The sequence below is a fragment of the Symphodus melops genome, assembly GCF_947650265.1.
Source record: "Symphodus melops genome assembly, chromosome: 2".
NCBI classification, from domain to species: domain Eukaryota; kingdom Metazoa; phylum Chordata; class Actinopteri; order Labriformes; family Labridae; genus Symphodus; species Symphodus melops.
In genome coordinates this window covers 18,400,770-18,423,955 of record NC_136692.1, presented here as the reverse complement: position 1 = coordinate 18,423,955, position 23,186 = coordinate 18,400,770, and the positions used below count along the sequence as shown (strand labels likewise).

The window sequence follows — 23,186 nt, the reverse complement described above, 5'->3', positions numbered from 1 at the left end:
ATGAGGTTAAGTTACAATTACCAGTCATGGAATTACAATCTTTAAGTGTAAAAGATAATCTTGATGAAAGAGTTGTTCAAATAAATCAATGTTTCTTCTGTGTTAAGTCGTCTAAAGTGAGCTGCTTAAAGTTAATCTATGGGCTCAGAGACAGTGAAACAGATGAATAACATGTCAGCTCCCCAAAAAGTGTGGCCAAAACAATTAGCGCTACTGACTGGCTGCAGTATAGGTCATATTGTCCGCCTCCTCTATGTTTACAGATGGGACATGGGTTCGAACTATAAAATCAAAATAGACTTACTTTGTTTTTAACACAAGGTTTATTTTCAGAGAAGTTTAGTTTTGATGTGTTATTTGTTGCTATAAAAAGGGTTATAACACCACGATAAACAGCTCTGATGACAAACAGGGCCTCCTAAAGTCCTGTGTCATATACATTAACAGAGTAAAGGAGGAACCATTGAATGTGTAATAATATGGATAATGATCTTTGTTGTACAAAAGTGAAGAGAGGGTATATTTTGACCTTTGCACAATGGAGCTGGCTTGTGGAACTGTGGAATTGATGTCATGTTGACATCGGGGCTGTTTCCACACCAATCTGGTGTGGGCCTCAAGCGTTGTTGTAATTTTATGTATATATATATATATAGAGGATATAGGATATAGGAATCAGGATACTCCTGGTGGTGTCAATATTTCGTAAAGACGTATATAAAATATAAAATAAAAAGAGCCAAGTGTTGAGGTATCATTTGTACTGTTTTTCTGAGTTAGGCTACAAATAGATTGTGGTTGTCTTTGCTCTTAAGAACCGCAGACCTGTCTGGAAACATGTTTGGAAAGTGTCTCGTTAAGGGAAATAGAAAGCTAGATATTGTTGTATTTCAAATCTTATTATAGTTAGATAGATAGATAGATAGATAGATAGATAGATAGATAGATAGATAGATAGATAGATAGATAGATAGATAGATACTTTATTGATCCCGAGGGAAAAAAGTTTTCTGCATTCAAAAAATAATGCCCTCTATTATATATGTCAAAATTGTGAGAAATTTGCATCACAAGAAATTTAATGTTCCTTTCATTTGTGCACCTTGAAAGGTCTCTTGTGCATGTTTAGGCACATCTATGTGCAAAAATTCAAAGTCCACTGAAACACGGCTTCTCCTACATCCTCCTGTTAGCAGTAGCAAAGCTGCACATCCTCCTCGGTCCCTGATCACCCTCGTTAGAAATGGGTTTGCAACATCACAAACCAATGATGTCACTGATCCAAGCCCATTGACTTGTAGCAAGCACAAGCTCCCCTGGACTGATTATAGCATTTCAAATATGGTAAAAGGGGCGGGACATAACTGAGAAAAAAAGTCGAACGACTGATTGATTAGTAGCGAGCAGATTGGCCGACCTATTTGATTAGAATGTTTTCTCTTCGTGGGGGATTCGGAACATTAGAAACACAGGCAGATGAGAGAGCCTGCATGGAGTGGACATAGAAACAAGACATAAAAACAGATTTCTTTCGAAAATTACCGGCTGTGAACGTATTTAAATGTACATAAAACATAAATTGGACATATGAACCCCTAAAAGGGTAAACTTTAATTAAATAATTTGAAATATATGAGTAAAGACAACAATTTTGCCGACCATTTTTTGTGTGGACTTTGGTAAGCCCTATGGACACAGTAAGTTTCATTTAGAGCAATGATTATCTGTATAGCCGTTTTTATATATGCACTCTGGATAATATCTAGATAATTACAGGAGGACTGCTCCGGAGGTTCTCCCGACCTCGCTGTTCACATACGCACCTCACAGCTGGAAACTATATCCCTGTCAGACAGGAAGGGGAGCAGGGACATTTCTATGGTAAGATGTGACGTAAAAAAACAATAGAGAGGTAGCAGACATAGCAACAGTTTGCTACATAACGCTATAATACCAATATTTCCTTTATATAAAGGCTTTGTGCAGTCCAACAGAATGACAACATCCAGAACAGAGCGGAGAACAGCATAAGGACAAACAGAAAACATAATGCAGTATTTTAATTATGTGCACAGAGGTCGTAGTGGTCGCGTGCAGACACTCTATGCACCGTGCAGCATTCACAGTGAATAAACATCACTCCACTCCTATTGGCTCAAGGTGATTTCTCTGTAGAATAGTCCTGCCCCTTCCGAGAATGTAAAATGGGTTTCAATTTAGATATATATATATATATATATATATATATATATATATATATATATATATATATATATATATATATATAATTATTTGCTGATCCCAGTCATTATATGCCCCCAATTAGCAATATGTTGTTTGTGGATTTAAATGATCATTTTTCACTTCAAGGGTGTGATGATTTATTGTATAATTGTTCAGTTTAAGGCTGTAGAAAACACAATGAGAAAGACTATATGTAGTATATGTGAAGTGGTGAAGTGAAGCAGAGAAATTGCCATGCCTGTACTACCAGCGTACCAAATGCGGGTGATGACGTATATCATTTATGTCAAAAGCAGGCCTCACACAAAACCTACCATTATCAAACTTGTTTGCGATAAATCAGAGGTTTTTTTTGCCTCAAAATTTATCTTTAAAAACCAGAAACAACATATGTGAAATGTGTGGCACAATTCCAACCGGAGCAGAAAATCTAGCTGTAGGAATACATGCAGTAGAAGTTCATATTGAGGGCCCATGTACTGGAAATAGAAAGGCGAGACTTCGTCCTTTTATAAGCTGCAGCGTTCTCACATAAGCCCCTCTGGACTTTTTGCGGAAAAAATACCAGGGGTCTGGCAGGAGAAACTCCTGGTATTGTCTGAGGGAAAATTTCAGCTGTTATGTTCACACAGCCCCTCCAGATAATTTTCAAGAGATTTCCATATGTGTGAAAAAACATATATATATATTTTCTATGTTAAAAGTCTGTATCTGGATCCTAATCCAGATTTCTTTTAACACTTCGACAAAAGTAAAATAGATTAGAAGATGATGTGCATGCATATCAAAGGATTTTGCTTGTAAACCTGCTTATGAGAATGAGTAAACAAACGTGTCTTTTTAGGGCTTCTGTTAAAAGACGTGTGCTTTAACAACAAGACAAGAAACTTTGGGCAATATTCTGAAAGAAATTCAACCGAGTGTCATAGCTGCATCTAATCCTGCTTCAACTAATGTTGGTTTTCTCTTTTCTTTATATGGCTTCATATCTTTAACCCCCAAGCTCTATAGCAAGCTGAATAAAATTATATTTTAATTTTACTGTCTTACCAGTTTCCTCTGGTCTGTAGCGTTTATGTTTCTCTCTCTGCAGGTCCTCAATGTTAACATAAATCTGTTCTTCTGACTCCATCACAGCTAGTCTGTCAGTCCACTGGTGTCCTTCAATATGTACCTTCTGTCGTGATCTGACCATCTATTTGTCTTTATTTCCGCCTGTGTGCACTCACACAACTATGGTGAAGCGAAAATAGAGGGAACACAGAGGTTTCTGTTCCTTATATTTTAATCAGAGATAATATTTGTAAGAATAGAAAAAATCTTCACAAATGTAACCTCTTATTAAACAGTTTCTCACAGTGTGTACCACATTTCATACCAGATACTTAAACACAAGATCTGTGATGCTAAAATGTTCACATAAGAAAGTGATTTGCTTTGTTAAATGAGCTTATGCTTTAAACTTTGCTTTGTCCATGCATTCACACCTTATTTAAAAATATTCAGCCATCTGTATGCTGTCTTTTAAAACTGGATACCTTTATGATATCTTGTTTTAAATACAAAATTTATTGATTAAAGATGGGTACATTCTGATGAAAGATAATATATAATATAATAATACATTATGGAAACATACAAGAGAAATAAAGTGAAATAAAGTTATAATGTTATCTAATTGTCTTTTTCTATTTATTTATAAATGTGTTATGCATAATATCTTTTTGTTCTGAGCTGTTTTATTCAATGTCTTTTTCAATATGACTTTTGGAATGATACACTTTATATAAATTTTACTCAGCCTGTCTGAGTAATCAATAAAGATTCAACATCCATTGTGACCATCCATTCTCCACTGTACTGTAACTAGTCTCCCTCTTGAAAAGCTTTTAGCTGAACTACAGTACTGGGCAGGTGAACCCCTGCACCAGTGTAGTGAAGAAATGAGTGGTGCCCAATCAATTCAGAAGTGTTCCTTTAGTGTTCAGACAGCCAGTAAGGTTGTGAAAAAAAGGTGTCACACTTGGGAGAACACATCAGCAGCTGGGACTGTGAAAGAGGTTGTCTAAAGCCCCGTTTCCACACAACAGTCTGATACGGATCAGTACAGTTTGGTAATATTTGGTTCGATTAAGCCTGATCCCGTTTGCGTTTCCACAGCCACCCGTGCCCTATTTGGTAGGCGACGTGTAAGCCAGATGCCAATAGCTGCTACGTAATAGCATCACATGATAGCAGCTAACAGCTAACTAATAAATTCAACAAAGGAGGAAAAACAGGAAACAAACAAAACCAACAATGACATCCAGCAGTTTATCCACTTTGTTACTGGCATGTGACTCTTTATTACAAAAACTCAATCAAGCTTTGTTTCAGAGAAGGCTGTGTGCGTTAAGGATAAAATACAATAAACAATCATAAACAATCGCCTGTGTGTTTACAGTCAATGGTTTAAACACGGTGGAGTTTTGTTTGCCGGATGTGAAGATTCTTTTGACCAATCAGCGGACTGCAGTGTTTAGCTCCACCTCTTCGGGTCGGCTCGGCACCCCAACGGCAGGGTCCCAAAAAGTAGGACGGTACGGGTCATTTGGGAATCTTTCCCGGGATTAGTGTATAGGAACACCACAAAATGCACGCTGTACCACTCGTTGGAAACGGGGCTTAAAAGGAGGGAAGTGGGGGCCTAACGGACCTCCCACAAAGCAAAACCCCTGAGGTGAATATACCATAGCCCAATGTACCACCACTTGGGTCCTTACTGGAGTACTTATGTCTTTTCTGAAATGGGGACCAAGTTTATCGTTATTTATTTAAATCTGTCAGTTCAAGTTATCCTTCACAGTAAACTTGCCATTTGAGATTTATTATATGATGTTGTTATTGGTAAAGAAGTGAAGTTACATTAATTTTGTTCCTGTAGTACAGTCATTCTGTGCTAACATCATTACTTTATGGTCTGAGCTAAAGTGTAAGATTTGCACCCAGTAATTAAAATACATTCAGTCATATACATTCAAAACAAAAAATGTAGGTTTTTCCAGTGTGGAAAATAGAGAAAGTGCCATCTGAAATATCACATATTGACAGTGCACTTCCAAACAGGACTTTCAGCACACCTAAGAATTACAAATCACTTTCAGTATGAATTTAATTATTTATTACACAGAAGTCCAGAAGCTTGCCACTCAAAATTCTAGTACACATAATCCAACATTAGATATTCATGTCGATAACTTGGAGCTGTCAACGACATCCTATTGTGGACGTTCACCTGAGGGCAGCTCCTCAGCCAGTTGATACATCTGACAGCCAGCAGGAGCACTCCAGCACCGAGGAGGATCTTAGCCAGGCTGATAACACCTCTGCTCTTTTTCTTGTCTTCTTCATCAAAACCTAGAGAGAAATTCACAAAGCATGAAGCAGCATTATCATCATCATCATTTATTTATTTATTTAAATCCTCGGAAAACACATTGAGGGAGAACCTTCATTTGAAAATTGTGCAGAGGTACAGTACAAGATACAGATTGTTTTGCAAACTTGCTCCTGATGAACAACTTTGCAGAGATACTTAGAACAGTGCTATCTCTTTGGTTATATAGGATGATATATTCAGGACATTTTAAAGGTATTCACAGATCCAAGGTGATAGAACGGAGCAACACTGAACCAAACAACATGCTCTGGGATCAAAATTTACCAGACGTTAAAAAAAAAAACACAGTATATACTGTATACTCCTCATGACCTGTGGTTGCCCTATATTACAGATCAGACCCTGTGCATACCTGAAAACATTATTACTAAATTAGAACGGTCCTATCTTCAATTTTTTTTATGTACCCAAATATTTGCATATTTACACATACAAGGAATTTCTCTTGGTGTATTGGCGCTAAACAATCAACAAAGGAATTCAAGCAGAACTAGCAATTGAAATAAATGAAATAGGAGAATAAATTACAAATATATAAAATAGAACTTGAAAATTTTAAAGATTAAAAATAATAAAAAAACACAAAATGTTGTAGGAGCTGTGCAGTCGACAATGAGGAAAAATTGGCAGGCTGGATATAGAATCCCTCTTCTCTGTCAAACACATACAGACGAAAGGCTGCTAGGTTCGATGAGTTTTTACCCATATGAGCACTGATCAGCAAATATTATTGCTTTATATATTTGATGAGGGAGATCAGCTTGCGTTATTTTTTTCTTCATTTTATTTAGCACTGTTTTCATCCTATAATGGCGTTACTAACACATCCATATGTTATCGAAATATTATCAATTGAAATATTGCAACAATATCAAACCACCAATATAGCTGAACTATTGTATTGTCCAAAGATATTTCTAATGGGGAAAAAAACAAGTTGATCATTATTTTAGTTGTAATTTGTCAGTGAACTGTTATTTGATGCCAAATGAAAACCTGTGCAAACAAGACAAAAACTAGCTTGGAGCTAAAGTTAAACAACATAATTCAGATGAAATGATTCTTTGAACATTATGGTTACAATTAAATTGCCAAGAGCTTAGAGACGAAAACATTAATAAATGCAGACTTACCTTTACTTTTATAGAACTTCTCCAAACCAAACAGGATATTACTTTGCCTCACATATCTTGGTCTCTTGCTTGCTTTAAGTGTCCTGTCGTCATGTTGCACATCACTGTAGTACTTTTGTTTCTTCGCATTGCTAAATAGTTTCTGGTTGAAGGTTTCTGAGAAGAACCCAAAGGAATCGCTTTGCTGTGTCTCTTCTTTGAAGCCAGTGAAGGTGTCGAAAATGTCAAACAATTGCTCAGTTTGGTCATGTATCACATCTGCATCACACCATTTCACCACTGGAATATCTTGATAGAAGCCCATCTGGGTGAGAAAAGAGGGGAGATCCATGTGTGGGCTCTGCAGGGCTCGGATGAGTTCGGAGCTGATTTCATAGGTGTGATCAGGACTGAAGCTCCCAGAGGCGGCTCTGTTGTGTTTGGTGATGTAGATCGTCTCCACCACCCTGCTCCTCATCTGGTAGCAGATGATGATGCGGTCTGTGTTATAATCGCCATAAAACCCATAATTTTGCGTCACATATGTTGGGAGGTCTTCAGAAGCTGGGTATGTTTCTGTGTTCAGGTTGCCAACTTCATAGTATGCAACCTAATCGAGAGAGAGAGATAAATGAAAAATTAAGATAAAGAGTGAAAATCTTTCTTACAAAAACTGGAGCATGTTAGTTTTTGGAGGGGTGAACCTTGATCTTAGTCTCGTTGTTTGGGGAGGTAAATGGTTGTATTATAGTTTCTTTGATTTTATAGGTCAGTTCTACTAGTATACCTCTTTGATAGACAACTTTTGTTTGTCACGTCGGCCATGATTCACCCCTGAAGTTTATTCAGTGTACTTCATGTGTTGCTGCTAAAGAATATAACTTATTTGAATAAATCACATCCTTTCACAAGCTGTGGAATAAAAGTCTGTGAGACTGTGGCTTGTTTGGACTGGAATTTAGTTTTTGTTCATCTTTTTCAACACGAGATGGAGAATAACACAACCAAACTTATCTTCATGTATATAAGTGTTGCAGTATTTCATAATAAAAGAGAGGAAAAAGAAACAAATGCAAAAATGTAACAAACCTGTTTCTTACGCTTTCGGGGTCGGCTCAGAACAGGAAGAAGTTCCTCAATGTTACCAAACAGATGGAAGCCGAAGCAACCTTTTTCTGGATAACAATCAGACACCAGCTGTGGAAACAGACTCTTATCAGCCCACATGTCAGTGGTATGTACGTGTGTGTGTGTGTGTGTGTGTATATATATACACACACACACACACACACACACATACATATATGTAAAATAGATATGTATAGATATAGTATAGATATGTATGTATATATACATATACATATCACTTCTCTGTATAAATATGGATTTGATTACAGAAAGTACAACAGCACAACTAATCAGGGAGCCTTTTATCAAGCGACAATGAGCCTTATGGCTAACTCTGGTATATTTACAGAAATGTTTTTTTTTTAATATGCATTGTCCCAGTAAAATAAAAATAAAATAGAAATAAAATGACAAACAAAATTACCTTCATTATAACAACACATTTGATAAGTTCACACATCACACAGTCTTTGGCAAACCAAAACAGGAGCTGAAGGCCGTGGCGAGGAAAAGGGAGACCAAACCCTGAATTCATCAGATGGTCGGTAGAGGAGAGCTGCCTCTGAACCATGGTGGAGCTGAAGCTTGCACACACACACACCTGTAAACAAACAGACAAAACATCTTCACTCATGCCACGTGCGAAGACAAGTAACAGATAATAAAGATAATAACTCAATGTTAAACATAAATAAAAAAAGAATGAAAGGAAACATGCATTTAGTAACACAAGAAAAAATAGCAAATGTACTAAAAGGTCATGTTATTTTATCAATAGCCTATGTAGTTAAGCGTTCCAATTGGTTTTGTCATTATGAACTGATGACACTAAAATGTCTTTCAGATACCATAACTTGGATTTCAGAAGCTCTAAGAACGCATTTCATCTTCATGAATGGTTAGAAGGCCTTTTTAATTTTTTCATAAATAAGTGAGATAGAATGTGCCTATTGCTTTATTTCTATATTTTACCAGCTCTATCTTATGGTTTTCCTTGTGCTTTGGCTGTAATATATTTGTGATTTAATGTCATTACTTTATTTGACTTCACTCCGTCTGAAAATGATTTCTTTAAGACTTTTCTTGTTTTCTTGTATTCTAAAGTAAAGCATTACAAAAAAGACGTGCAATGTAGAGACAAGCTACCTGGCATTGTCTTAACAATGTGAAGTTTTTAAGATATGAAAATAAGAACGAGAAAATCGGTATTTGCGAAACAATGAATGACATTTTAATGAGTAAATGCACAACAACAACCAACGTTCACAATGACTGATTAGATAAAGAAAAGGGTATCACATTTTCTTTACCGTTCCTTCAGTTGTCTGTCACCGCCGGTTTTTCACCTTTCTACTTTTGAACATAGGTTTGGACAATTTAAGCGGCTCGGTGTATTGCAGTGTAGTAAACCTGATTAATGCGTTTAAGAAGAATGACAGCACTATCACCAGATTATGTGGTAGAGAGGTATAGTCCATTGGTAGCCATAGACAGTAAATAGACTTCCTGTTCTTGTAATATTCCCAGTTTAATCAATTATTTAGACTCATCTAGTCTGACAACCCACTCTTAAAAAAAGAAGACAATGCGGAAGTGCTAGCCCCTTTTTTTCTCCTCCTTTAATTAAAACAAAGTATCGGGGATTAAATATGTTGCATAGGCAACAAAAAAGTATGCATGTATACATAAACTATACTTAAGACACAGCAAGTATACATAAGCAAAAATACAGATGAAATAAAAAAACATCTGAAAAAGTCCGTCTATGGTGCGTGCCCTCGCTGCGTACCCAATTACGTGCTCGTTCACGTACTGACGTAACATACGTTGAAGTCGACGTTCCTGTTGCGTCATTTGCGCGCCTCGCTCCTGATGCACCTCTTTTCCCGAAAACCTATAGATAAATGTTTCGATTTCAGGTGAGTAGTGTTTCTATTAAACTCCTTTCACAAATACAACAGTTTGCCGTTGTAAGAGAGCTGGCTGTAAGTCCAGGCTGCGTGTGATTCAGTCAGCCAGTGTTGTGTATTGTTTACGCGGCTGGCACACTCAATGCGGTCGACGGCCTGAAAGCAGACCTCTCTCCTGGTATGAACCAAACCTTAGCTCTCCCTTCCCCTGCCTACTAAACGGAGGGTTTCCATTTCACACCGGCCTCTTCTATGAAAAGCCAGTTTGTGACAGATAGCAACCCCGTCCATAAAGACTCTCCTTGGTCGATATTTGGGCATCAGTTTTCCCTCGACGTGATGTAACTAACGTAAGCGTTAGCATTGTGGCTAATAGGTTATCTTGCTAACTGCGGGGTGCCAGAAAAACAGCCGTGGCTTTAATTTATATCCTGCATTGATGATCAGTGTTTTAAAGATATGACTACAAACTGTTGCAATTAAAGAAACGTAAATGTTAAGCTGTAATTTCAGTTTATCCGAAGCGCAAGGAGAAACCATGCTGGGTTGCTTTATGTGTGAGGATAATTGTCTGTTTTGCTGTAGTATTTACATTAACTTACTCTGATTCAGAAGTGTCTTACTCAAGATTAACATGCAACTAAAGGCAACACTTCACTTCTCAAAGGTAAAACAGCTCACAGTCCTGTGTGGGGACTATTATAGGGACGTGGAGGTCATGGTTTAGAGTTCAGTTCAACCGGATAAAAGAAGACTTGAAGGTTCCTCTGATATATTATAATGTAACAGAAGTGTTAGTTACAGTCAGCTGCATTTACTTTAACCTAGAACTGCCTGTGGTGTGTTAAACATTTAACAACAAAGAAAGGAAGTGAAGCAGACAGTAGGTAAATATAAGACAGAATAAATGATGCTCCTCTTAAGGGTTCAGAAGGATTAACAGGGCACTGGTCAGACTGGAATTGGGCATTTTATTTTTCAGCCTGGATGCCAGACTTCAGTCTGATCAATGACCAGCCATTCACACAGTGACACAAACACTTTCCCACAGCCACACACCCAAGCATACATGTTGTACGTGTGAGCATGAGGTGCCCATCAGCAGAGGCAAAAAAAAAAAAAAGCCTGACATAAGCACAAGCCAGCACTTGATCAGATCTTTGCATATGAGCTTGTGTGAGACATTACTTTGCAGGAAATATTTTAGATTAATATTGATTTATAAACTGATTAAGACACCCGAAAACTGCAAATATCATTCACCATCAAAGAGGGATGCGGGCAGGTTAGAGACAGCAAACAATAGCTTAGTCACTGATTGTATTTGTTCAGTGAAGTCTGGGATATTCCAGGTGTTACAGTTAGTAACATTTTTAATTATATCTGTGATTGATTCGTGTACTATATCTACAGACAGGCACAAGGGAAAACTAGACAGCCATGTGTTGATTGTTGTCATAAATTGAAAGGCAGTGTTGAAAAAGTTTCCAGACATTTGGATCCAGTAGTGGATACTGAAAAGGAGAGAAGTGTTTCTGTTGTAAATCTGAAGAAAGAGTTCTGATTGTCTGTGGTGTTTTTGAAAACCTTTGTTGTCACACAGAATCACAAAATCCTCCCACTGGCTGTTGGGAATGTTTTGTTACTGAAGCAATTTAATAGCATGGGCCTGTGATTTTTCTCACACAATAAATGTTTCCTAATGGCACGGCACATTTTGCAGGTTGTTTTCAAACACAGCACATATCTCTATCAAAAAACACGTTATAAACAAAACATGGATGAACTCCAATCAAGTCAACCACAAGCTCTGTCATAGTTGTAGTTTATGGAGCCATGTGTAGCAGTTCAGTAGAAGTTGATTTCTCACAATCCACTCCCCTCGTTTTGTTCTTTTTCATTGATTTTCAGCATTTTTTTTAACATTGCACTTGGATATTTCTTTCATAAAAAGTTGACTTGTATAACCTTCACCGTCTTTCTCTAGATTCCATTCATTTATTATACTAAAGTGTTGTTTTTAAAAAAATTAATTTGGCCTGACCTTGTAAAACCATTTTTGCATTTCTCTGCCGGTTTGTATGAGCATGAGAAAAAAAACCTTGATGTTGGCTTAACCATATTTCTGCTCACAGTCCCTGGATGAAGACTGTACGTTGGAGGAGGAAGACGATGGATTGGTCGAGGAGGAAGATGAAATTGATCAGTTCAACGACGACACCTTCGGAGCTGGGGCCATCGGTGGGTCATCATGCATTCATAACAATATGACAAAATAAATACTAGACAATGTTGATGCTGTATTTCTGGAAGATGACGACATGAAACCTTGTCAAGACTTCTGTTCTTTAAAGAAGAATTATTTCTAATTTATCCATCAGAAACAAACAAACAGATGTTTCTGCTGAACTTTATGTAAGAATTAACAACGCCGGTCTCTCCTCTGCTCCTTCAGATGATGACTGGCAGGAGGAACACAAACGCCTTGCTGGGCTCGATGAGAAGGACGTGCTTGGAGCAGGGATGGGGGGAGAGTTTGATTTAGGAGGAGCCGGGGACATCTCTTCTACCCCACTCCCCTCCTCTGTGGGCCGTCTCCCCGTTCCTTCGTCCCTCCCTTCACTCAAATTCTCCCCGTCCTCCCATGGACTTCCTCCCCCAGGTCTGTGTTGAAATAAGAAGATGCTGATAGCATCAATTTCTCCGCAAAGTCTCAGGATTACTTTCTCTTTTTTGGTCACTTTTAAGATGAAGGATTGTTAGACAGTCGGATTGTTTGCGATTATTTGGCTGCAGCACAGACTGAATGGATCATTTTAGAGACATGCTGGTCACACATTTTGCCCTCAAAGGTTACTGACGCAAAACAGAGCAAATTGAATTTATTTTAGAGTGAGTCTGCTAACATTATTATAAACCGTCAATTATTGCAAAGGACAGTCATACCTGTTGTTGCAGTTTAGTCCACACTGTGCTCAATGAGTTTGTGAACAGCTATTCCTTTTTTAAGAAGATGCATATTCTTGGCTGATCAAATGCTCGTTTGTGTGTATGTGCACCAACTGTGTGAACGCACACGCCTCGTGTAGCATTCCTGTCGGCCACTCGCATCGTGTGACTTAGGGAATTAAATGTTTTACTTTTACAGAATGTAATTATTGTCACCGCAGAGCGTAATGTTTGGTCTCTGACGTTGCCTTTCGATGTTACAAAATGAATAAATGGTGACACTGTGCACTTCATTACTTTGTGTCGTGTATGACCATGCAACAAAATGTCAATTAGTTTGTAGTCTAGGCAACAGTAGAAATAAAAAAAAAAGTAAAATAATATGATAAAAAAAATCATGGCGACAGCTTCTCTCTCTCTGCTGTAAAGTCTCATTCTTCTACTTGTCTCGTCTATTTCACTAACACAGTTAGCGCCATCAACAACTGAAGCGTCTTCTCAGCTGAGCGTGTGCGCCTCTCTACACACAGCACGCAGGCGTCTCTTAATTACTGCTCGTATTGATTGGATAGGCTAGACGTAATGAAATGCCAGTGACAACCTTTTGATCAGCTTTTCAATAAGAATTAAAAAACGGGGGGGAAACCCAGCTGTTTATAATTGAGTAGTCAGCTGATTGGCTGACAGCCAGCACTTGTGGAAAGCTCTGCAAAATCAAACGGAGAAAATTCCGGGTGTGGGTGGGAGCATGGATGAGGTCATTTATTAAGTACTGCAGCGTGAGGCTGCTTAGTTATGTCATCATCAGTAAACCTTACTTTACATTGAGGCAATCTATTGGAACATATCCAAAAGTGTTTCTACCTATTCCACATTTAGTCCCCAAATATGTGAGAACAGGACGAAGATTGAAATCTACCTTTATTACCTTCAAGTTACTGCGCACAGTTCTAAACCTGTGAGTGACTCTAAAGTGAGTCTGTTGTTGCAGATGCCGAGGATCGAGCAGGTGAAGGTGGCTTAGCCGAGTCCCTCGCCAGACTCATCCTGGAGGCTGACCCGGCCATTGCTGGGGTCGGAGCAGCTGAGAGGCCAGGGCCCCCTCCTGGTTCATCAGGACCCAGCCTGTCCGCTCTGCAGGGACTGGACCGCTCCAGAGTCCTGCCCCAGCCCTCCTCCATCCCACATCCCAACCAGCCACACCAGCATCCCCATCACGCCCAGCACCAGCTGCCTCCTGGGCCCTCCACCTCAGGTTACACTCCATGCCACGCCTCCAAATCTATATGTCATAAGATGACTCTTGTATCCTAGCTGCTTTACATGAGCCTAAAAATGTCAATGTTTTAATAAAATAAATATCCAACCTGAAACATGAAGACAAAAGTGAGCATTAAGACAAACACTTAAGACTGCATTACTTTGCAATGTAAGCATTATCCATCACAGCCAGGTTTATTTCTGCTCTTTGTTTTTGATGTCACGTGTTGTGAAAATCGAGTTTTACACAGGAAAGAGTTCCGAAAAGACGTATCAGTATCAGTGCTCTGTTACACAGCTCAGTGTACTTCACGTGTACAGTGCTTCTTTGTGAAGATCAGTTTGAAAGTGAGTAACTTCACCAGGCTGTCCTGCTCTCTGGAACTCAAACGTGTGACGACGTCCACATTTAGTTTGGAAAAGGGGATTTTGTATCCAACTGAGTTGCTCGCTGAGCGATCCGTGTTTAATTTGAGGTGTCTTCACTGCTTGCTGGGTGTCAGGGCCTCGTTTGCTAGGCCCTCAGAGCACAGCACACAGACAGGCAGGGGATTATCCTCTGGTCCCACACGTGTCATTTCTGCCACGTGCAAGTCTTTTGCTTTTTCCTAGAATCTTTTAGAAATCGGAAAGATTAAAAATGTTCCAGTTCAGTTCTTAAAATATATAATGTTGACATGTTAGTGTAATCTTCCAATACTGAGCTGTTTTTGTTTTTTAAATGAACTTGCGTGGCACACCTGCAGTACCGTACTGTATTTTATCCTTGGTTGGTCTATGATTGGTACCAAATGCCTTGGGTTAGTAGCTTCTAACTGGCCTATAACAAGAGGCAAACACACATTTACCTTTTGAAGCAGATTCCTTTATTGACAATCTTGCCCTAACGGTTCTGTGTGTTTCATTGTTTGTATCAAGGCCTTCCTCCTGGTCCTCCTCACTCTTCCATGCTGAGCTACCAACAGCAGCAGCACTTGATGCGCCGAGGGGCGACTCCCATGGGCCAGGTTCGTTTTTTCAGACTCCCCTCTCTGTGTGTGTTGTTATTCAAAAAACAGTTGTTAAACACCATCACTTTATAGATAACCCATGTCAGAATCAGCTTCCCATTATACTCATGTTTTATGTCTTCTGCTTTTATTGTGGTTCTTTTTGTCTAAACAAATTTAAAAATAGTCACATCAGGGATGTGATTCTTTCAGATTTCCTCATAAAAGGACATTTTGTCTCATTATACATGTCATGTATTTGTGTAAGATGTGTTATTCCTCTATTGTCTCTCTTAGATGAACTCTCACAGTATCTGGGAGAACAGCATGGGATTTGGACCGGTCAGCATCACTCCTGGACTGGTTACACACATGGAGGTGTGTGGCACACACTCGTTCTATCTCTGTTTTAAAAGCATCTACACCCTTCTCTATGTCACAGGATATTTATGTTTTGGGCTTTACATGAATAACGGATTCAAAAAGTTCTGGCGCTCCTCCAGTGACAGGCATTTTCAGATATTTTGCAGTTAAATATAAAGAAAAGCAGTTTTTTTTGGAAATGGTTGAACCCAGCTCTCGTGTGTAACCTACCCCCTTCTTTTTCCTCAGGATAGTCCACTCATGTCCATAATCAAGGAGGTCGGCCTTCCTAAGCGGCCTCCTCCGGGGAGGAACGATGAAGGACGGGATTTGTCCGAAAGGGTTCCCCCGCCACGTTCTTCTTCCCCTGTGATTGGCTCCCCTCCGGTGAGGGCGGTGCCTATTGGTACACCGCCCAAACAGCCGATGAGCCACGCACTAAACCATCAGGTAGACGACGGACTACTTAAATTCATTTTGTAGTTTACTCAGGCATTAGCATTGTCTTTGCTAACCCTGTTCTGTGTGTGTGTGTGTGTGTGTGTGTGTGTGTGTGTGTGTGTGTGTGTGTGTGTGTGTGTGTGTGTGTGTGTGTGTGTGTGTGTGTGTGTGTGTGTGTGTGTGTGTGTGTGTGTGTGTGTGTGTGTGTGTGTGTGTGTGTGTGTGTGTGTGTGTGTGTGTGTGTGTGTGTGTGTGTGTGTGTGTGTGTGTAGATCCACCATCCCACAGCGGTTCATGTGAGAGCCCCGGTGCAGCACAGATACCCTCCTCCTTTCCCCGAGCGACTATCACCCAACACCCTGCTCAATATAGCTGTGAGTTCTTCCTGTCCTCCCTCCTCCCCCTCCGACCCTTTTTATAGCTGTGTATGCACGACGTCCTGGCCGTCCCTCCAGACTTCAATGACACAACACGAGTAGTTGAAAGAGTTTCAGTGATGTCACTCATGAAAACCTTCAACGTGGGATCTTCAAACCTTTTTTTCTATTTGTTTGAGATGGAACAAGTAGTCAGTGTTTAGCTGTCATGTAATTGAAACAAAAATATCTTCAACACTACGGTTTAATATAAACGTCACTTCTTCCTGCTGAAAGTGACACTATAATTATAATGTTAGGGCATCAGCTGAACTTATTTGCTCTTTTAGAAGCCCAACAATTCATTGAATTATTGTCTAAAATGTTCTTGAGCCTTTGGTTCAGATGTTTCTTTGAGTCCATTTTGTGTTTTAGAGTTTCTTTCACTTAATACAAGATGTCTTTCTTCTGTTATGTGCATGTCTATATCTTGAGCTGGATCATTACCCTCTTGGAGTCTGTCCCTTTCAAAACAGGAAATCTTTTTTTAAAGGTTAAACTGTTGAAGTAAAACAGATTTGTGGGCCTTAGAGAGTTGCGATACAGGCAAGGGCAGTCTTCTGGTTTTTCCAAGTATGTTGTTTTGAGTCTGATCTTTGTGGAATGTTTTTAGTGTTTCATTTTTACTGCACAGACGTCGAAACGTGTGATGAAAGTTAAAGGGAAGAAGAGAGGTGAATTAAATCGATGTTCATGGTTTCAGTGGTTTGAAGCTTCTGTTTGTGTTCTTTATTTTTGTTTCAGAACTCTCCGCTGTGTCGCGGTCCGTTCCCTCCAGGAGTTGGTCCAGTCCTGTCTCAGATCCAACGGGCCCAGCTGCTCAACTCACAGGTTGGCACCATGAAAACACACACACACACACACACACACACACACACACACACACACACACACACACACACACACACACACACACACACACACACAAGCTCAATTCAAACAGCTCAGCTGGTTTTGTAGCTGCTTTATTGCACAGAAAGAAAGGCAGTGTTTTTCTTGTAACTCAAATATAGATCAGATGTTCAACGACACCAAAGACGTATCATTTTTAAAATAAATGTTCCTTTCCTCATCAAACCAAAATTGCAATCGAATACGGGGGAGCTAATTTAAGATCAGGAAAAATTTTGATCGAGTTCAATAAATTGTTGACCTCAACTGAAACAAAGAGGAAACATTTCTCTGACTGACTCAAATACAAATGAAAGAAGACAGTCCTGCTGATATGAGACTGAGACCATGCTCACATAGTGGCCATCTTCATGTGACGTCCTGTCGTTCCTTTTAGAAATGTTGACATTCTGACAACTTGTAGTTCCTTATCAATTACAAAATTGGTCAAATAAAAGTAAAAACAATGGCCGCTGAAAATCCAGAGAGAGATCGGACCATAGAAATAGTGATGGGTAAGGTTTTTAAACATTTGCATCGCCATTTTATCGAAGTGTTCATGGCACTTATCTCAACTTAAAAATGAGATCTGTTTTCTTCATTTAATCAACTTCCCTCACACTCGTTGACTCTTCTCAAACTTCCCGCCTCCCTCAAGATAAAGGGCATTCCTCTCTCTCTCTCTCTTCCTGCAGGTGGCTGGTTTCCCCCGTGGTGGTCCACCTCCTCAGTTGTTACCCGGCGGTGGTGGTTTCAGGCCGTTTTTCGGGGGTCCTCCTCCTCCACATGGTCACAGAATGGGCCCACCACCCCCTCACGGCCCTCTAAACCATGCGCCCATTCGGCACAACACCACTCACCTTCACCCCCAGCACCGCCGCATGCTAACACAGCGCATGCAGAACAGAGGAGGGTAAGGACTTGTTTTGGGTTTTTTTGTTCATAAAGCTTATCTTAATTAAAGTTAATAACACTTATCAAATGTTACCAGACCCTCTGTCAAAGCCTCCTCATGTTTGTCACTTGACCTCCATGTAGGGACCGGAGCAGGACGGGAATGGACCGGCGCAGCAGAGACCCCTACAGTAACCTGATGACTCAGAAAGAGAAGGAGTGGGTCACTAAGATCCAGATGATGCAGCTGCAGAGTACTGACCCGTACCTGGATGATTACTACTACCAGGTGGGTTTGTTTCATTGTTACCCTGCTGTCTCTGGTCATTTCACTATATAGAAATAATAATCAATCACTGTGCAGTTGGTCTCATTTGTGCGTCATTTACAGGAATGTTGACATCAGTGTGTTTCAGAACCAGCTCAGACCTCCTCACAGGAGCTTTAACTTAACCAGTAAAATCCAAGAATGCGCCGTTTAATGTTCAAATTCCTCTGTCACTAATGATTCGCCACAGACATCTGTTTTCTCATTCAGTCTAGATAAGATCACTTACTCTGCGTGTGTGTGTGTGTGTGTGTGTGTGTGTGTGTGTGTGTGTGTTTACACCTATGCAGAACTACTATGAAAAGATGGAGAAGCGTCAGGAGAAAGAGAGGGACAGCAGCAAGAAGGAGCACGCCACCAAACTCATCACTCCACAGGTTGCCAAAGTTGAACACACCTACAGACCCGGTAAAAGACAGCAGGACAAACCACATTTAAATATGACAACTAGGGTTGGTCCTCACACACAGGAGACTGAATGTTGCTGTATGTGTCAACAGTTCAGTTTGCTGGCTCTCTGGGTAAACTGACGGTGTCCAGTGTGAACAACCCTCGAAAAATGATCGACGCCGTGGTGACGACCCGCACGGATGACGAGGTCTGTTTGCATGTCTGATTCTTTTTCTTCTTTACACATCGTTCTCTGTCTGTAAGAAACTGCAGTTGGCTTTTTGTTTTTTTAATGTAACCTTTATTTAACTCATTGAGATTAAAAATGTCTTTTTCAAGCAGCAACACAAGTTACAGAGTTTCAGACAGACAACGAGCAGCCAAACAGAAATACATCAAATACATCACTAATAAATTGGTTTGGTTGTTCAGCTAAGCAAATCAGTGTGAGGAAAAGAAACAAAAGTGGAGATTAAGCAAACAGCTTTTACTTTCTTCTTACTCAGAGAAGAAAAAACCCAGAGTGTCTGCACTGGTTAACCTCTTGCTGCAATAAGAGGAAAATCTGCTTCCCTCACATAAATCCTCCAAGGGTCAAACTATAACATCAACATTTTTCTTAAAAACAGTTTCTGTCGTTATAGTTTGACAAAAATCTGCACAATTGGACAACATGAGTTCACATTGGACATAACATGCTGACATTTTTAGTGATGCTGTGTAGGAGACAAATGCTAAAAGTTTGGGGTACCGATGGTCCAACAGCTAGGTCGGGATGCCACATCTGATTCTCTCTCCCTGATTTCATACTCCTGTCCACTAATATCCAAATAAAATCATTAAAAAATAAATCTTGATAAACAACATGCCCAAACAATATTTACAACTTCCTTTGTAAAGATAGTTTTACTGCTCAGCTCTTTTTTCAAGATGTCATCATTTAATCATTCTGTTTCTTTGTTGTCTTTGTTCCTGCTCTCCAGGAGAAAAGGGAGAAGCAGGTGTGGAATAAGAGGCGACAGATCCTCTACACCGTGGAGAAGGTAAGACGAGGAAAGGCTTTACATGTCAATCATGTGATGATTCATACTGCAGGAAACTCTCCTGAACCTTTAATATCTCCCATTCATTCCTCTTTGTGTTCCCATGTACAGATGTACAGTTTGCTGCTCGAAGTTCAAGACTTCGAGAAACGTTTTGTGCAAACGCCAGAGGAGGATCGCGAGGCTCTGCTGGAGCAGCACAAAACCAACACAGTGCAGCTGTGCAACTCTCTGCGGGAGAAGGAGTGGGACGACAGGTGAGGGGAAGACAAATATGAATCAGATTTTTGTGCTTCTGTTCCTCCACAAACACTTCATCCTTTTTCTTTATGTTTTGAAGAGTGAGCGATGAGCAGTGCGTGATGATCATGTCTGTGAGGAAGGGCAAGCGCCTCATCTCCAGGCTCCTCCCTTTCCTGCCATCGCCTCAGGCCACCGCCGTTGTCATGGCGATTGCCCGCAACCTTCCCGCCCTAGCAAAGAAGGACAAACAGGATCAGGTAACTGTTTCAGATTGCGTCATCCTTTTCACATCCAAATATAGCTCCAGTTAACTCCTGTGCCTGCAGGATCTGCACTTTACATTTCTTTCGACATGCATCCTCTTCATGCTGGAGCGGAAGGCATCCACAGTTGTTTTTGTCTATAAATACGTAAAGTAAAAAGAACGACACCCTCTGGTGAAGAACATGCAGTCAGTGAGCTAGATTGCAGGTTCAGTTCGTCTCGCAGCGTTTTCATAGACTAATTACCGATCCTCACCGTCCTACGTTCTGGTATCCTTCGGTTGGGGTGCCAAGTATACCGATCTGACCCTAAATACTGCAGTCTGTTGATTGTTCAGCAGAATCGTCACTTCCTGTGCGACAGAGCCGTGTTTAAATACACTGTCGATTGTTTACGTCTGTATTTCTCCTCGCCGCACACAGCCTTCTCCGAAACAAAGCTCGATTTTGCGTTTTGAAATAAAAAGCCTGATGTTAGCGACAGAGTAGATGAACGGCTGGATGTCTTCCATCATTGGTTTTGTTTGTGTCACACTTCTCTCCTTTGTTGAATTTATTAGCGGGGCACACTGTGTCGTGCTGCTATCATGTGACGCTATTAAGTAGCTGACGCAGCTATCGGCATCCAGCTGTGGTAACTCAAACAGGATCAGGCTTTACCAATCCAAACTGTACTGATCCGTACTGGGCTTAACTGTTCATGAGTGTGAGCGCCTGTTGGAAGAAACGTGAACTCAACCATTAAAAGCTCTGCTCATCACAGCTTCCTGCTCTGACCTCTGTCCTCTTGTCTCCGCCCACTTTTTCAGGTGCTGTGCTGGTTAGTGGAGCCAGTTTCTGCTATGATCCAGTCATTGTCGAGCTCCAGTCTCACAGACCTGCTCCAGGAGCTTCAGGGCAGCGAGGGTCAGCTGGCCACAGTTCTACACAACAAGGTACACACAGAGCCACGCAAATTAACCCAGATTCAAAGGACACAGTCACTCATTAACTTTAAAGCAAAGATGGATGACACTATGAAATGTTGAGGGGTCACTTACCTCAGAGCCTTAAAGTACTGAAGTCAGATTTGGATTAGCCAACTGTTCAAAGGACCCAAGAATAATGAATAAACTTTTCCTCAACCAGAAATAAACACAATATATTGGCACAACAAACAACAAAGCCCCAAACACTTAACTCTAATACTGTATTATTCCAGGATGTCTGTTATCTGGATGTCTCTCAAATTTCCGACGTGGAAAGTTCCCCACCACACATCTCAAATTCAACCTTCCGACCTTAAAATGACAGCGTTGAGCTATCTTGGCTCTTGTGTGAGCACTAAACACACACGCACTTGTCTCACACACACACACCTCTGTTTGTGTTCGTCTAGTTTGGTGTGACGCTGCTCTATCTGATCCTGAGTGAAGGAGAGAGGATGCAAAGCTCCGACCCCAACTGTCAACTCATGGACGACAATCGATGGTGAGCTGCTCGTCTCTCAGTGATGTCGTTTTCTTTTATGGTTCCATAGACCACATCAGTCCCTGATACACGACCTGGACATAGTGGCTGTTTGTTTTAAGAAAGGTCTCAGAAAATGTGCCATATTAGACTTTTTATAGCTTTCAAAGCCCTATAAAGAGCACCGAAGAGACAGATTTCTAAATGAAAACTGGATGCTTCATTGCGTTATTTTCACTGGCTGTAATTATGCGTACATCACGAGAGTTATGAGACTAAATGTTCTCTAGTTTTTTTATTTTTTTCTTACAACCGGACATGTTGTGGAAAATACAGTTTGCAAGTCAGCTTAGAAAAGTCAGACCGATAATTCAAATCAGATGCTTTAGGGGGGCTGCCTTGATTTGCTTCTTTTTAATAATTTTGATACATTTCCCCTCTCCAATACCTCCCCCCCCCCCCCCCCCCCCCCCCCCCCCATCCAGGACTGAGTTGGTGTTTTCAGTGACGAGGGAGCTGCTGAGTATTCCTTCCTCCTCCCTTTCTCCCCCCCTCTTCACCCCTCCAAACCTCCTCTCCCTCCTGTCACGTTACGTGGATCGGCAGAGGCTGGAGCTGCTGCAGGACAAGCTACAGTTAGTGACTTCAGCACACGCACACACACTCAAATGTTCTTCCATTGTTGCAATGACTATTGTTACGTGTGGTGTGAAAAGCTAACGATTTTTTTTTTTTTTTTCCCTCTTCAGGATCTCTGCTTTGTCCAGGTAGAAGTTAAAGCAGACATCACAACCCCTCCCACTCGATGCAGACCTTTTTGTTTTTGTGACTGTCAAGTGTGTGTGTGTGTGTGTGCGTGCGTGTGCGTGTGTGTGTGCGTGCATGCGCGCTCTTGAGGTGAATCCAAGATGGAACATTTTAATCCAGCAGAATCTAGTCACTTTTTTTTGTGTCATGTATGTGTGTGTGTAAGTTCAGTGTATGAGTCTGAATGGCGATCAAAATGAAATCTGCATTTTTAAATATCTTGTTTACGATTATGCCTGTGACAAACCTTCAAATTAAAAGTATTTCTATTATATAAAAGCTATTTTTGTCCCCTTTCTTCCACACAATATTAACATTTGGAGGATAAAACAAAAACATTTTTTCTTTTTCTTTAATGCAACACCTGAAAAAAAAAAAGTAGTTAAATTGTAAATTGTCCAATTGTTAACATGTCAGTTACTTGACCCAGTGGTTTGGAGCGCGTCCAGACTTTTTTGACTGGCTTGGTTCAACAGAGGCAACAATCAAATGGATGGCTTTTACATTTGTTGAAAAAGCAACCAAAAAGTTCTGAAGATGTCATTTAAGATATTGGCTTTTTTTGAACTACCGACTGAAAAAACCCAATACTGGTGATCCAGTGTAAAATTATTGAAACATCACAGT

The 23,186-nt window shown here is 40.3% G+C and overlaps 2 protein-coding genes across 2 annotated transcripts; one reads left to right on the top strand and one right to left on the bottom strand.

Moving 5' to 3' along the window:
• Positions 1-4,932: 4,932 nt before the first annotated feature.
• LOC306819900 (uncharacterized protein) lies at positions 4,933-8,535 on the bottom strand. The gene is made up of 4 exons (XM_079337519.1): positions 8,348-8,535; positions 7,885-7,992; positions 6,817-7,405; positions 4,933-5,640 (listed from the first exon to the last, which is right to left on the bottom strand). The coding sequence occupies exons 1-4, from the start codon at positions 8,492-8,494 to the stop codon at positions 5,441-5,443; spliced, it is 1,044 nt and encodes a 347-aa protein (XP_079193645.1). The 5' UTR covers positions 8,495-8,535; the 3' UTR covers positions 4,933-5,440.
• Positions 8,536-9,726: 1,191 nt separating this feature from the next.
• Positions 9,727-22,842, top strand: patl1 (PAT1 homolog 1, processing body mRNA decay factor). The gene is made up of 20 exons (XM_079337518.1): positions 9,727-9,842; positions 11,969-12,074; positions 12,289-12,495; positions 13,774-14,037; positions 14,961-15,049; positions 15,329-15,409; positions 15,644-15,844; positions 16,108-16,209; positions 16,996-17,082; positions 17,838-18,055; positions 18,181-18,325; positions 18,655-18,772; positions 18,865-18,962; positions 19,738-19,797; positions 19,909-20,054; positions 20,138-20,297; positions 21,113-21,238; positions 21,682-21,773; positions 22,238-22,387; positions 22,502-22,842. The coding sequence occupies exons 1-20, from the start codon at positions 9,828-9,830 to the stop codon at positions 22,521-22,523; spliced, it is 2,487 nt and encodes an 828-aa protein (XP_079193644.1). The 5' UTR covers positions 9,727-9,827; the 3' UTR covers positions 22,524-22,842.
• Positions 22,843-23,186: the final 344 nt, after the last annotated feature.

Bases quoted from the DNA above. Each gene is read 5' to 3' on its own strand.
- LOC306819900 (XM_079337519.1), bottom strand. From the start codon at position 8,494: ATGGTTCAGAGGCAGCTCTCCTCTACCGACCATCTGATGAATTCAGGG. The intron at 7,406-7,884 runs GTTTGTTACATT...TCTCTCGATTAG, and splicing joins CCCGAAAGCGTAAGAAACAG to GTTGCATACTATGAAGTTGG. The intron at 5,641-6,816 runs GTAAGTCTGCAT...ATTTCTCTCTAG, and splicing joins GAAGTTCTATAAAAGTAAAG to GTTTTGATGAAGAAGACAAG.
- patl1 (XM_079337518.1), top strand. The intron at 12,075-12,288 runs GTGGGTCATCAT...CTGCTCCTTCAG, and splicing joins CTTCGGAGCTGGGGCCATCG to ATGATGACTGGCAGGAGGAA. The intron at 21,774-22,237 runs GTGAGCTGCTCG...CCCCCCATCCAG, and splicing joins CTCATGGACGACAATCGATG to GACTGAGTTGGTGTTTTCAG.